We start from the raw sequence: 16,198 nt of genomic DNA, 5'->3' as shown, positions 1-16,198 counted from the left end.
TTACTTACTTGACTACTGTATCTTCAGTGGTATCTACCTATCTTATTAGGTCCAGCAGGAAAGATGTGCTCTGAGTCCCATCTGTAAGATAGTGTCCTATGGGGCCTAGGAGAAGGGCCTTTTTGGTCTTGGCACCTGCCCTTTGGGATACCAATCCCTGAAGATTAGACCTATCCCAGCTTTTTGCAAGGCATTAACAAGGGGGTTTTGCCATCAAATCTGCGGTCCTGATAGTATCTAGAAAAGAGACCTTGAGAGAAACAAGAAAGTCATGAACTGGAAGGCTCTTTGGACAGTCACTCATGATTATAGTACTGTAATTAGCTGTTCATGAGGCTGCCTTTGTAGATCACCCAGAATCTATAATTGGTCTAAATGCACTGCACAGGCAATGATGGAGGCACCACATTATGTGGTTGTGGCCTTATTGATCCACAAGGGGATTGTTTACCAGCTGACTTCCAGGTGAAATTTAAGGTGCTGGATATGACCTTTAAAACTGACTACCAAAGGGACTATATATATGCCCAGTCATCGTTGCTCATTGGCCCAGGGTGTATACTGGGTCCTGTCAATTCAAGAACGTCATCTTCTGGGATCCAGGAAGTATGCCTACTCTTTTGCAATTCCTGCCCTCTGGAATGATTTCCCTCCAGAGATTCTTATGGCTCAATTCATTTGTAATGTACAAACGCTGGTTTGAATCTTTAAGAATATATACATACTCTGAAACTGGCTCTAATTTTTTGGCTGAAGGTACAAGGCACTGATTTTGCTTATGGTAAGAAAACCGAGCCTTTCCACTAAGGAAGACAAGACTTCCTTCAATTCATTTTGGAATTTCAGTAGCTTGATACCATTTAACTTTGTTCTTAATGTGTGAGGAAAAGTCTGTTTTTAATGCTGGCACTTTTATTTTGTGTTATATAATATCCCACAGAAACTTGGCAGAGAGACTAAGAAATGTAATTCTTTATTCTAACCTCCCTAACATAGAGAACAAGCCCAAAACAGAACAAGTGATCTCTTTGGAAAAAAGCTGACACAGCAAGAAATGTTCAAGGAAAAAAAAGAGAGAAAGATCAGATAAAAAGTTGTCAGTTAAGTAATTTGCTCGTGTACACTGGTTGATTGCAAACACTGACAGCAAAAGGGTTAACATCAGCAAACCATTAAGGGCAATGAAGGGGGCTGTTTTGGGTGACAGACCTGGATAGCCAGTAAATTGGGGCCAAGAAAGCACCTGCTGTGCTCCAGATACATCAATCTTGAATTGCCACTTCAGTGCATAAATGAAATGCATGACTCTGGACCAGTTTGGCCATGGGATCCTTTTTTCAGTAGCAGTTGTGATGCTACTTGTCAGCTGGCTTCTTATAAGTATCATTCTGGTGGGCGTTAAGAAAGATGCTTCATGAAGTAGCTGAAGTACCCATCTACATAGGCAGCTGCCACTGTGCATTGCTCTGAGGACCTCTTCACAATAACACATTCAGGGAATCTGTCTGGGTGGACAGCTGACAGATGAGAGAGTATACTGCCAATAAAAGAGGCCTTAGAAGTCCTCCCATTCCAGACAATGCATCCTTGTCAACATCGAGTATATGCAAAATAGGGCTTGTTTATTTATAAACAGGAATTAAATAAAATATATATATTCATTAAGCTTTTGCTGATCGTGATGGTAAAATATATGGCTAAGAGCTATAGCCTACCCTGTGGCATGCCTTATGTTTCTTTTATTCTCTTGAAAGCATATATCCTATTAAATTGCAGAAAACATGCTGTATTTGACATCAATGGCTTTCACTTCAGCTTCAACATTTGCACCTCTTAATATTTGTGAAAGCAAATGCCAGTGTCGTTCCATGGGCATGGAAGACAGTGCACAATTCTCTTGTCATCTGAAAATATGTGAGATGCTCCCGAACAGCTCTTAAAACCCAGGCCAAACTATTGAGAAAATAAGAGAGGCTTTGTGGTTCTCAAAGGCCTTTTTCAGAGCCAGCAGAATAGGAGTGCAGCAAATGTGAAGTTATTTTGGTCTTGTCTGAAAGCCACACAAGGATGCTACTTGGTTTGTTAAACCAATCTACTTGGTTTGCGTTTGTGCTTCAGTTTTTCTAGAATACTTCCTATGGATTAGCTAAATAATTGATTTTTGTTTATTGAGAAGGGCTTTCAAAAGGCATGATGAAGTTGGCACCACAGTGACAGATTTCATGTAGGGTAATGAAACAGGATGATCATATTATGACGAAAAAAAATGTATTTATTTTTAACTTTGTTGTTTCCGAGGCAGATGAAGAACCTCCCTTCTACCATATAACTGTAAACTACTCTATATTTCACTTTACAAGCAGAGTCTGAAAGAAGGCCATTGTGCATAGCTTTCAGAGTTAAAGTTCATGGTTAGAGTTAAAGCCTTACGCAGAGAAGTGTTTTCTAATTAGCCAAGAAACTAGGATTTACATTCTAAGTGTGGGGTCTAAGCAGACACCTTCTCAACTATGGCTATTTTCCAGGCAATTCATCTAAAGTGATTTTTTATATATATTTAAAGCATACAAGTATATTTTAAAGGATATAAAGAAAATTGCTGAAGAATTCTGCTTTTGTGCCATGTTTAAAGGAGGACCAATGATGGAGAGTTTTAGTCTGAGTTGTGTTGCTGGCTGAACAAAGGCCTCATCCTTCCTCTCACGAAATCAAGGGGACTCACAACCAGTTAAATTATTCTGACAAACATACACAGCTATCTCACAAGCACCTTTCACTATCCATGCTAGTAAAAGAAGCTAATAACATAGTTAATATAGTTTCTTTTGCCTAATTTAGAAAAGGCCTGTCTCAGAATAATTCAAGGAAAAGAGTACATTTGGGTTGCATGATATAAGGTGGGAAAGAGGTGGCGAGACTCAGTTTTTAGCAATGGTAGCATTGTCTGACCTCAGAACAATCCATTTATTGTATATTTTGATATATGAATAATATTTTAATGTACTACACTAGTGCATCATTGGGAGCCAGTTTAGTACAATGGTTAAGGCATCAGGATAGAAACTAGGAGATAATGCATTTTAGTTCTGCTTTTAGGCACAAAGCCAGCTGGATGACCTTATTTATTTATAAAATTTAAAGGCCATTCATCTTATCTCAAAATAACTTTAGGAATTCCCTCAACCCAGGGAAGAAGGCAATTGCAAACCACCTTCAAAAAACCTTGCCCAGGAGTTAAAAACTGACTTGAAGGCACACATAAGAGAAACCAACAACCTAAAATGCACAGTAACTCTGACAAATATACAAACTAAGGAACACTGAGATACAGCCAATTTCAATAATACTATAGAAATTATAGCAAGTTCACTTCTGTTTATTTTACATAAGTAATATTCTACATTTTCAATTAAACTAAGGATATTTCTCTTATTTTTGTTTAGCCCTTCTGGTGTGTTTTCATGGATTATTAATTTGAATGCAAATCTTTAAGAGGCAATGGTGCAAATTGGTAATTGTTTGAAGATGGGAAAGCTTACAATTGGATAAGTTAAAGAGAAGAGAATTGGAAAGCACAAGTAAGAAATGAATGGCTTCTCATATAATTCCCAGTCGGAATATGGAAAGACTGAGAGAAAGGAATTATTCCCAAATAGATAGGGTATGCTTTATAGAGAGGCGATGTATTTGCTTCATAAGATTGGAGGAATTATTTAGTATAGAACTTACTTGCCCTTAATTGAATAAAATAAGTGGCTCATATTTATTTATTTATTAAATTTGTATACAGACCTTCTCACTGTTTATATTAAAAACAAAGACATCTGGTCTACAACCTTAAAAATGAAGGTTCAGTGAAGTAAATGGTTCGTGCCAACCTAGAACACTTTATTATTTAACAGAAAATGTAAATTGATGCACTACCACTATCCCACATAACTAAAAGTACTCAAGCTAGAGGCAGACACTGTAAAAGAAACTATCCTCTTCCCTGTCAATTTCAATAACTATTAATTTACCACTTTGTGCCTGTCATGATACCCAAAATCCAGAGGCAGCTGAAGAAAATAAAACTGAACAGAATCAATAGAGAAAAATCACAAAATGTTAGATGTTTATTTATTATTCAAATTTATATAATCATTTATGTATGATTCTGGGAAGCTTATAAACAAAACAAATTAAACAAAAATAGGGAAATTTAATACAAGAAAAAAGTAATATAAAATGATTAAAATACATAAAACTCACAGCTGAGGCAATCCCCTTCATCAAACCATCAGTACAGCTGACAAAAAATACACTATTGAATGTTGTGTTAAAGCAATATGTGCAACTATTTTCTTTGCAAACCAGGATGTGAGGGTTATAGAGGAGTCTACTGAAACTAAGACCTATAGTCTTTGAACCTTGCTCACAGAAATGCACATTCCAACAATCAAACCATGAGTACCCAATCTAAACAAAACACAATGGAAACGGCAAAGAAATCTAAAATGAATCAACCATACAACAAAAGTAACACCCACCAGTGCCAATAAATATATATATTTAAAATACCTATTTATGGAGTTTTAACATACTTTTGAAGTCTTGTTTCAAAGGATATTGATATTGTTTCAAAACAGGTACACACAATCTTAATGCTATGCACTCATTTTAATATTCAGCTAACAAAACCTCCCTCGCAGGTTTCAAAGACAGTAGGACAGGTCTCATGGAAAATTTTGTGCAAAATTGTACCTCACACAAAATAGCTTGAATGAATTGCTTACTCTTGGAGGCACATTTCCTCCTTTTTCTGGTTGTTATTGGTGTTAAATAATGAACAATTCATAAAATATACAATATTCAATGAGAATAGAACATAAGAAAGCTGTTGCAATGGCTGTTTGTTGATCTTTGAGGTTTTGTAAAGGGTGTACAGGGTAAAAAAAGTTAGCAAAGAAGGTATATTAAATGAAAAAAAAAAAAACAACCACTGCATTTTAATCGGTGTGTATTTATCTCTCTGGAACCCAGGAGACTGAATTTTATTTCCACTTTAGGCATGAAAGGCAGCTGGGTAACTTTGGACCAGTCACTTTCTCAGCCCAATACATTTCATAAAATTTTGTAGTGGGGAAAATAGAAGGAGGAAGGAGTGGTATGTTGGCTACCTTGAGTTATTTATAAACATAGTAAAGGAGAGATATAAATATCTTCCATTTTGTGACTTTTGTGGCATTAACAGCAATGGGTTAGTTTTAGGTTAGTCATAAAGAGGAAAATTCCTGAAATAAGCAATTTCTAGCATCCATGTTTTCTCTTCCTGTTAACACAAATGTGCACCGATTGTGCAATCCGATTTCGGGTCTCCTTAGAAATCACATCTGATTAATCCACGTATACTGTGCTCGGTTATAACAGCGGAATGCACTGGATTTGTTTTTGTAGAGATGCAGATAGATTTTTAACTACAGACTAGGTCTCTAGGCCATAATCTTCTGCAGCGAGATCCCTGAATGAAAGGAGAGAAAGAAAAAAAAAAGATCAGTCGACAGCAGGATCAACAAAAGCCGTTTGCATTTTTTTTTACCCTTTGATTAAGATAAACGTGATCTTTCCCAACCTTGTTGTGCATCGTATTAAACAAGACATAAATCATTTGGACGTGCGCGAGCGCCAGCCAGCAAGCGCGAGCTGCTACTGCAGCCCTGAACGTCTTTAAACAGTACGAGACGTTCCATTCTTAAGCGGCGGCCGCTGCTGTTGCTGCCGCCGCAGTTGCTATTTTCCAGCCCCGCTCAACGAACAAACCCAAGCTCGCTCTCTCGCTTCCTCTCCCTCTTTCGGGTTCTATTTGTTTACAATCAGATGACATCACTTCTCCCCGTGCCCCTCCGTTCCAACAAGACGTCACAATGGTGCGATCGCCCGATTGGTTAAGACGGGATCTCGGCCCCTTTCAAGCGCCATTGCTAGCCTGGCCGCGGTTATAAAAGGCGCTGCACGGAGAAGCCCTTCCTTCGTGTTTGGTAGGAGATGATCGGAGCGCTGGATCTGGTAGTTCCCGGCAGTGTCGCCAGACTACGTCAGAGGGTGGCGGATCAACAGAAGGAGTGGGCGCCCCTCCTGAATTGAGTCTTTTGAAAAGATCGCCTTCTTCTTCTTCCCTTCCCGACTTATTTTCCTCTCTGTGTCTTTCTCTCTCTCTCTCTCGTCCCCACCGCTCGATTCCTCTTCGGCGGCCCTGAGCGCGCCCCGAACACTCTCGGTCAACCCCCGGAGCTGGCTGCCTCTCGCCCCCTCCGCCTCCATGCATCCCGCCCTTTATACCCGGGCCAACATGATACGTGAGATCGCCGCGGCTGTGAACTTCATCTCCAAGTTCCTGCGCACCAACGGGCTGATGAACGAGCGGCAGCTTCAAACGTTCAGTCAGAACCTGCAGGAGCTGCTGGCAGGTGAGGGGAGGGGGAGGACGCCGGACCAGGGAAGGGGGGTGGGGGAGGTCTTCAGATTTTTCGTCTCCTTCCGGCTAGTAGTATGGGGAGTGGGGGTGGAGAGGAACAACCGCACAGCTGCTGTTCTGCTCCCCCTCCGCGCGATCGCTCCGATCTTGTTTGTCAACGTAACATTTCAGCCTTCTCCCGACTAGCTGTCCTCCATGAGGTTAAAGGATCCATAATAGCCAGCATTGGCACTGGGCAATTGGTGGAGAAAGGCTGCAATGTTGGGAAGAAGGAAAGGTAATGGTGTGTAAGCTGGTTGCATGATTGGACGGTTCGTGGGAACAACAACAGCCTCCCAAACGGCTTCAGGAAACGAAGGAGACCTTTGTGTTTTGTACAAGTGTGGGAAGCAGCTATTATTTTACCACTTTTAGCCCACTATGATCTAAAGATGTTACAGTGGTTTACTGCCGTATTTCCGTTTGGGTTTGATTTTGCTCAGTGCTTCGTGTGTGCAACAGGGGATTTTTCACTCGTATATACATACCTCTGCGTGTTTGGAAAGTCCCTTTAGCTGCCTTCAGTTCCTCTTTCCTTTCTTGGTGTTTATACACAAAGATCACAGTGCCTAAAGCAAGCATACAGACCGACACCTCAATCACACTTTTTAAGTTCTTAATAAAAAGTCTTACACCCCTCCCAAATTTTGTATTGGGTTTTGTATATAAAAGGGAGCAAAGTAAATTTGGGTGGCATTTTAAACTCATTTAACATACATAGCCTTTTCTCATTCTGCCCAGATACAAGTAACTGTTAAGTTGTATATCTCATACATTCCCTAGGAGAGCTCTATTTACCATTTTCAACTGCTTGAGGTTGGAGGAGTGCAGAACTGACTTGAGATCCTGCCTAAGGGCTTGGGGGTGGGTGGGTGCCTGTCTTTCCACATCTGTTTTCCTTTCCTCTTCCTCCATTAGCTTGAAGAAGAATATATTGAATGCACCTATCTGTGTGGTACAGTAGTAAATATTTTAAATGCTTATGGGAAGGCAGAGGGAATTATTTAATAAACATGGAGTGTTTATTAAATTATCTGTTAATTGAAATAAAGATTACACTAGTTTCTTGTTTGAGTTATAGAGTCTCCCATCCTCATTGTGGGAGCTAGATTAGTACAGTACTACCTTCCGCAGGAAGCTTTATTACAAGCCAGGCAACTTGTTTTCTTTCTAACATGACTTAAGAACTTGTAGTAATTCAGTGTGCGTGGAGTGCTAATAACATTACTAATATAATTTAAGTACATGCTACATAGTAATGATGAAATACTGTATTACTGAATATTTTATTCTGTTCTGATCTTAAAAGATATTGTCACAAGAAATGAAGTATTAAGTAAAAATATTAAGTTTTTAAGTGTTAGCAACAGTTTGGAAAAGGTGTCTCAAAAGGTGTTCTTTATGTTATGAAAATATTACTGAGTAATTATTTCAAAGATTGGTTTGGAAATGCTAGTTTTGGGAATGTTTTTATTAGCACTGGAAGATTTAAGCTAGATTTTTGTCTGTACTACACGAGTCTTCTACAAATGCTCTTTTGTAGGAGGCTAGGGTCTGCTAATCCATGTACAAGTAAACGCGTGGGAATTGTGTGTACGTGCAGTCTGAACAAAGCATTAACACTGTGAAGTCTGTTTTTAATATCAACCCACCTGATCTCAGGTGCCCCCCCAAAGTAAACAACTTCTAAAGCTATACAAAATTATTTTGCAAGGGGAAAAACTGTTTTACATAATATATATCATTCATATGGTATTTTGAATAGCACTTTATTTAGCACTTCAAGTTGATTGGTGCTGATCATAAAATTTCATACATGCACTTTCGTAATAGTTTGTGTATAATGTAATGTGAGAAGGTGCCATTAAGATCGGTGGTTCTAAACATATGTGGAAATAGATGTCTGACTTTGATAAGAAACTCTTAAAGAGATTTCAGAGCATAGTCTTTCATTGTGATAGGCCTTTCTATATGCAAACATGAATTCATTCTTGAAATTAATTGACAGAAATTTTATATAGAAAAAAATGATTCAATAGTATATTTTTGCTAATGTTAGCAATATTTTTCCGGCTATCAACTAAGATAATATACTGTTAAGTTTTCTATTACCAGTTCTATATTGGATAACAATTCCTATTAGCCTAGGCAGCTGTAAGGGTTATAGGAACAGCAGTCTGAGTACTTACTACTAAGAAAGGTTGTCAACCCTAATTCTAAACACGCCTCATCTATTATTGAAGTACCAGAAAAGAATAATTCTTGTTTCTGAACTTGTGTGAAGAGCCAAGTGTGATGTTTATTACTCTATTCTATTCTGTAGAACATTATAAACACCACTGGTTCCCTGAAAAGCCATGCAAAGGATCAGGCTACCGCTGCATCCGCATCAACCATAAGATGGATCCCCTGATTGGGCAAGCAGCACAGCGGATTGGACTTAGCAGCCAGGAACTGTTCCGCCTTCTGCCAAGTGAACTTACTCTCTGGGTTGACCCATATGAAGTATCCTATCGTATTGGAGAAGATGGCTCGATCTGTGTGCTGTATGAAGCCACACCAGCAGGAGCAAACCAAAGTAGCACCAACATGCAAATGGTAGACAGCCGAATAAGCTGTAAGGAAGAACTCCTCTTGGGCAGAACCAGTCCCTCGAAGACCTACAATATGATGACTGTATCAGGTTAAGATAATAGCCTGTGGATGGATCATCATATAATGGATGGATAAATTTGGTTTTTACTTTGGGTGGGCTCCTCTGGGGATGGATTACGGAATTTAAACCATGTCACAGCTGTGAAGACCTGGCACAACATAGAATGGTAAACTTGATTTGATAATGGCAGTGCCATAGTTTCGACAGTACCTTTCAGTGATTTAATAGCCTGTGAGTATAGATAATTACTTTATTTCCTAATGCCTGAAGTTGTCCCAGATAGGCTGCAGGTTTTTTCTCCCAGACGTTTTGCTTAATTTTTCTTCTTTTTTTAAAAAAATGCACACACACATTTTCATCTAAGTCTAAAGCTATAAAATTGTTCTCTGCATTAAGTGTTGCAGACAGAATTTGCACTATACATTTTTAAAGTTACCATTTTTGGCAGCTCAGTAATAGGACTTGTTATAAACATGGTAATACTGGAAATTTTATTCAACCAGACTTTTACCTAGCACTTAACAATATGTATAAACTGTACATAGGTCACACTTAGTGGCCATGAACTGAGGAAAGTGGTTCAGTTGCTGTTTTGTATTGGCCTTTAAGGTAGTAAATGAGTAGGCTGTGCTATGCCAACAGGCTAAAGAGAGACCATTTAAAGACACTGTCTGAACTGTGGTGTATTTTACCAGCCAACTATCTGTACATTTGCTAGCTTGTAGTTTTCTAAGACTGAGTAAACCTCTTATTTTTAGAAAGTGGAGGTCTGGTTTGTAATTTCCTTGTACTTAATTGGTAAAAGTCTTTTCCACAAACCACCATCTATTTTGTGAACTTTGTTAGTCATCTTTTTTTGGGTAAATTATGAACTGGTGTAAATTTGTACAGTTCATGTATATTGATTGTGGCAAAGTTGTACAGATTTCTATATTTTGGATGAGAAACTTTTCTTCTCTCTATAATAAATCATTTCCTATCTTGGCATTTAAATTTAATCTCTTGTCATGCTTGCATAGGATTAGTTAAAACTCAGTTAATGTATTATAAAATATAAGCATGGAGTGCAGATGCAGGGGAAAATATGATCGTTGCAAATGGATGAAGGAGACAGTTGGAGCATGAATGTTTGAGGAGCCTAGAACACACACTGAATATCTCACTTTAATTTTTAATACTATTCAAAATTAATCATAATGCGGAGACAATGCACAAGTCCATTCATTCCTGAATATGTGGAAATCGTGCTGAAGTAACTTCCAACAAACAAGAATCGTGACCAAATCCAGAGGATTAATGTTTATATGTTTGCCTGATGAACAAAGATATAGCAAATCAAGGTGGTTCACCTAATCCACCACTTAAAAACAAAAGAAAAATAATAAAAAACAAACAAAAAATCTTATTTCTGACTTGACGGATACCTTGCTCAGTTGGTATTTACTAAAAATCAATGTTGCACAGCCCTTAGGAGCAAGTTAACCGCTCAACAGAAAAGTTTGATTTCTTTCCATTCTTCAAACACAAGATTCCCTTAGAGATCATAAGATGACATTCAGCAAAAGGTATGTATGCTTTTTCTTCCTAATTTAAATAGTTGAACTTAGGACCATGGAAGTTAACTGAGCTGTTCAGTAAAACTGGATAGAAATGGCTTGAAAGCTTGAATTTATAACTGCACCTTGTCAGCAGGTTCCGTTCTTCACTTCTGACTTCAATCAAAGGTTTCCCAGTGTAAGAAATCCCCACATACCACAATTGGCCCCATGTATGATCTGACTCTACTAAACAGCTGGAAGATAGGAGAAATTGACATTGCTCTCCTTGCCCATTCAGGACTGCTGGACAACCTGATGAAATTGTAGCTTTATAATTGAAAAATACCTAAAATTAACATTCCTATTAATGTTTAAGGAAGGCCTATCAAAAATACATCTTAGGTTTTGTAAGCCTGTTACTTCCAGCTATACTATAACTGCAATTCCCAGAATACCCACTCCACATGGCCTTTATAATAGTAGCAAACTCATTCCGAGCATACTGTATTTGGAAAGTACAAGCTTGAGAAAGACTGCAGTAGGTAGTGAGATAAATGGACTTGCTGGCGGTTTCCACTCCCTTCACCCTCAGGTTGGTGGAAATGTGTGAAGGGGCACCAACTTTATCTCCAATGAGCAATATAATTTGGAGGGGGGGTTGCATTTGTGAAATGAGTTTCAACTGTATTCTATAGGTTAGAAGGCTAGGAATTAATCTTGCTTGTATGAGTCAAATGACAGCAGATTCCAATTTTAGAAAAGAACATACCATTTCAATTAACCTTCCCCAATGTCTGTGGTGTAAACTCGAGTGTAGCAGTGTTATAGAAGCTAGGCCAAGGAGAATCGTTCATCTAAGCACTACATAAATGGATTCAAAATGTTCAAAGTACATCAGAAACACAATTCAAAAGTAATCCTTGAAATATATTCAGATTTGTGACACTTTACATTCAAGAGCTTTTGTATTCACAATCTCACAGCTAAAGCTATATTTGAGCCGTGCTAAACAAAATATTTACACAATTTAGTTGCTTAAGGATAGCCCAATATTATATTGTGTAACATTGATTTTAAAAGCAAGCAAAACTACTTGCAGTGCTTATTCTTATAAACACATTTTCTTGAAATGTCACTGCATTAAGTACAGACCACTCTTAGGATGAACTGGTTTCTTTTATATATGAAATGTATTATATCCCAAATGTAGGACTTATACAATCAACCCTTTGATCACTTCCTCCTTGGTGAATCCATACTTAAATTATCCAAACAATAACAACTTCACCCTCGTTTGTCTAACATCCTACCCCACCTAATTCAAAAGTAGTCCCTCCCCCATCTATTGACTTTAGTTGCTAAGCAGGTTAAAAAAAAACCTGGTTTTTTTTACCTTGGAACAAGCCAGTGCTAGTTCTAACCTTAAGGCTTTTTTCAAAGTGATTGTACTGTTGCGGTAATACATCAGTAGAACATACAGTCCCTTTAGAGAAAAAAGCAATACTCGAGGGTGTTTTCAGAGTGATTTCCTGTGACTAAAATGTAGCTTTTCTTTTCCGTACTTGAAAGATCTGCAGATGTAGCTTGGTCAATCAAGTACTTTCCTATTTGTTTTCTTTCTATAGAAACTGCGGAACCTATAACTCTTGCCCTTGTGATGTCACTTCAAGACATTTATAAACAAAATACAATAATGTGTTGTTAGGTTGTCTGTTTCTGCCAAGTGGCTTCTACATTTGCTGCAGGAGATTGATAAGAGAGACTGAATTTGAGTTAACTTCCCTTTTGCTAGAAACCAAACTTTAGACATTTACAACCAGCAGGATTGAGGCATTTTTTTAAAAAGTGCTTGATCACTTTGGCAGTTATATAGTGAAGGACCATATAGCACTAGATTGTTAATACCAAGAAAATTGGAGCTAGGGTGAGAAATGTCTGAACATTGGCAGAGTGTGAATTCAAGTGTTACAAGTTGCAAAATTGCCATCTTACATAGACAGCAAAAGACCTGAGAGAAATAAAAAAAAGTTGCCAAAGGCCACCCTTACAAATTCAAAATAAGGCAGAACTAAGAAATGAAATCCGTTCCACCCAACTTCAGCTACTTATCATAGCCCCAAGTCACAACTAGGCCAACACTTTTCTATAATAATATGGAGGATGGTTATTCCGTGAAAGAAATCTTAATATGTTTTAAACAGCTAAGAGACCGAATGTTCTTATGAATGCTTCTAAGGTGTAAGAAGATTCTTTACTGAAATTAAGTACCTATGTAACATCAGGCATTGTCTAATAGCAATAGTAGCGAACTGTGTGTCCTCCAGATGCTTTGGATTTCACTGACATCAGATCCAATCAATTTGTGGCAAGGGATTCAGACAGCAGATCTCTATGTTTTAACAGTACTTCTATTAAAAAAATGTTAGTATTTCCAATGTGACACTTATTTTTTTTGAATAAATAATTAGAATTAAATATTTGGAATCTTTTGCCTTCTCAAACAGCCTAAGGTGGCTTAAAAATATGGAAGTACAGTATCAGAATAGTAAAACATGCTCATTGTTGAATGTTTTTGTGTCATTTTACTGATCAGATAGCAGAGGCCTATTATAGTAAGACCCATAATTCAACAAAGCTGTTTTTTGTTATTATTTTTACTGAACCCTTTGCTTTTTAAATTGACTTTAGAATCAATACATTGCTCTGGCAGAACAGAGAAAATAAATGTCAATATTGCTTTGTCTAACCAGAATTGAGGTTAGTCTTTATTTTTTTCTTGGAATTCTATCTACTGCTAAACAATCGGGGGTTATTTCACTTCTAATTGGAGAGTCTTTCTTACTATGTCTTAAAGTGCTACCCACTTGCTATATCAAGTTACAGCTTCCTAGTCATAACCAGGGTGAGCTTGCTTCCTCAATATGATAGGAGTTGTTGTCCAGCCCATTATATTTCCTTTCCAGTTTGGAAAGGAAACCTTAAAACATGAATTGCCTGTCCTGTTTGGAAATTAGACCAGCATCTTGGAAACATTAAAGACTTACAGTAAATAATTCTCTTGAAGCATCTTACTTGTATTAGTTTTATTATAATGTTTATTGGTGGCATGTTTCCATATTAGCCTATGCCATGCCATGCCATGCCGTGCCATGCCATGCCATGCTTGTTTGTTTTTGGATTAATATAATGTGAACCAAGCCAATATTGCTTGCTCAACAAATGTTTAAGAAACTTGGCCTAATCTCAGATGTGACAAATAGATGAACTCTGACTGTTAAAAGCATGAAACAAGCAGTTGAATTATTTAGCAACTTTCAGTTAAACTGCAGTAGCCTTGATTTTCACTGCTAGCATTCCAGTGATGATTCGCTTCTGCTTATAAGGACAGATGACTGCCAGAATGAGATAGTTTCTACTAAATTTATGTATATTTGTATTTACATAAATATACCACTAATGGAAATTCAAGAGAACTGAGGTGTCTGAAGACCTTAATATTATTTACACTATTATGAGTCATCTCTTCCACAAGTTTGTTTTCAACTTCATTGTTTCAGAACAAAATACACTGAATTTCTTTTACTTACACAAATAAAATAAACAAATAAATAAATAAACTGCCTATATCCATGTGTTTTAGAAATATCATAATTTAGGATTCTAACGAATTCCTTTATATTTCTAAAATACTCTGCCTTCTGTCTAGAAGGTTTTTTTTATGGCCAATCTTTCCCTGAAAAACATTTCAAATAGCCAATCTCTTCTTATCATAATAAGAGCCTTGGGTGGGATGGGATGGTTTGTTAAAACATATTGCAGGATCAACAGTTTGCTGTAAATAATTGACTAACCTGAATGTGCAGATTAGCTATCTCAATCTGTATTGTGGAGACAACTTTATGATGTATTTTGTAATTCAAATAACATTAATTCTAAGATGAAGCATGGTTCAATTTTTATAAAAAGCCTTTTCAAATGGATTTTAGATAAATCAAATATTATTTTGCATATATTTTTAATAATGCTTCCAGTTATCTTTCTTTATGGGTGATTGATTATGTGCCACTTGTTTGGCATTGCCTTTAACTGCTGCACAGATAAATGTTCTCCGTGAGGTATGGAGTAAAACATTCGTTTTAAAAATAGTTTATATGATTTCTCTATAGAGCAGCAGTCTCCAATCTTTCTGGCTGCATGGACCAGTAGTGGGAGATGGTTTCATGTGCTCAACCTAGCTCAAACACATGAGCAAATGAAGCTTCACGCATTCACCCACCACTTGCGTGGTCTGATTCCCAATGAATCCCAATGGCCTGGGATTAGGGACCTCTGTTATAGAGAACATTTCACTATAGTTCATACCTGCCTGTTCTATAAAGTGTCTTATTAATTAATTAAATTGCATTTCATAGAGACTTTTATGTAGCCTTGAAACAATAGGTGAGGTTATTAAAATAGCTTTCAACCTATAGGCATGAAGGCTCTAAAACTGATCCAAGAACTTATAATAAAAAATGCATATGAATATTACAAAGACTTTCCTTCAACCTAGAGAACTACCATGTGTTGAACTACAGCTCCCAAGTTTCCAAGTTACATGTCCCACGCTGGCTGGGAAATGGGTAAGAGTGAACATTGAAAAATCATCACTATGTTTCTATTCAGATGAAAGTAATATTAAAAACAAACATTGAGACAATCACTTAAAGTTCCAAAATTTAGGGAAATTGATAACTGCTGGACTTTAACTTCCCCTTTTGAAACTATTACCAAAAGTTCAATTTTAATTTTTTTTAGCATAGAAGGTGACAGATAGAAACTAAAAGCGGCTAAATACCGAGTTCAGAATACGTTTTTTAGCAGCTTGCAGCAAAAGATTACAAAGATGAACGGCTAGAAGAAAAATATATATTTCCAATTTTGGAGATTCTGGCAGAAACTTGTCACATAGTACATCTGATATCTGAATGGTGTAAATAGTAACTGAATAATTATATTAATCAACTATTTTTTAAATATCATCAAACTGAAATTACTTTTCTCTTTATAAGTGGAATGTTTTTTGGGAAAGTGTAGGTAATCAAGCTTTTCATACAAGGAACTATGTGGTTTTCCCGCTTTGTCTTATGGACACAGATTGGATTTGATAGTCAAATTGGCATATGATATTGCTGTGCAGATTGACAAATGATATTGCTAGTCAAAGAGATACAACTAAATATAGTTGTATCCATACAATCTTAAATATGTGTTTAAAATTCATGTTTGTTTTAGTCATTTGGTTTATAGCTTGGCTTATTCCCAGGAGCACATCTCTTCCAACTCTCTTTTCCTCAGAACATTTCAGTGCAATAAATAGCCTGAAAATAAGTGTCTGAGCCCAAGTCATCCATTGATCTTCTACAGCTGAAAGTAGATTTGAATCTGGATTTTTTAAAATTCTAGGTCAACAATTACCATAGGCCAATTCCAAAGTAACTATATCAATCTCCAGAAGAGCTTAAATCGTTA

At 37.2% G+C, this 16,198-nt stretch overlaps 1 protein-coding gene and 1 long non-coding RNA gene across 2 annotated transcripts; one reads left to right on the top strand and one right to left on the bottom strand.

Annotated features, from left to right (window-relative positions):
* Positions 1-4,088: 4,088 nt before the first annotated feature.
* Positions 4,089-5,913, bottom strand: LOC148130197 (uncharacterized). The gene is made up of 2 exons (XR_015750076.1): positions 5,612-5,913; positions 4,089-5,500 (listed from the first exon to the last, which is right to left on the bottom strand). It is a non-coding gene; the product is annotated as an uncharacterized LOC148130197 (long non-coding RNA).
* Positions 5,914-6,006: 93 nt separating this feature from the next.
* On the top strand, positions 6,007-10,142 carry BTG1 (BTG anti-proliferation factor 1). Its single transcript, XM_026693701.2, has 2 exons — positions 6,007-6,446; positions 8,817-10,142. The coding sequence occupies exons 1-2, from the start codon at positions 6,299-6,301 to the stop codon at positions 9,179-9,181; spliced, it is 513 nt and encodes a 170-aa protein (XP_026549486.1). The 5' UTR covers positions 6,007-6,298; the 3' UTR covers positions 9,182-10,142.
* The last annotated feature ends 6,056 nt before the right edge of the window (positions 10,143-16,198 follow it).

The sequence above is a fragment of the Notechis scutatus genome, chromosome 6 (genome assembly GCF_049901735.1).
Source record: "Notechis scutatus isolate UNSWTSFEM ecotype Mainland chromosome 6, rNotScu1.2, whole genome shotgun sequence".
Taxonomy (NCBI): Eukaryota; Metazoa; Chordata; class Lepidosauria; order Squamata; family Elapidae; genus Notechis; species Notechis scutatus.
This window is presented reverse-complemented; position numbering and strand designations above follow the sequence as displayed.

Excerpts from the sequence above, each read along its gene's own strand:
- BTG1 (XM_026693701.2), top strand. The coding sequence starts at position 6,299 with ATGCATCCCGCCCTTTATACCCGGGCCAACATGATACGTGAGATCGCC. Across the intron at positions 6,447-8,816 it reads CCTGCAGGAGCTGCTGGCAG|AACATTATAAACACCACTGG; the intron begins GTGAGGGGAGGG and ends TCTATTCTGTAG.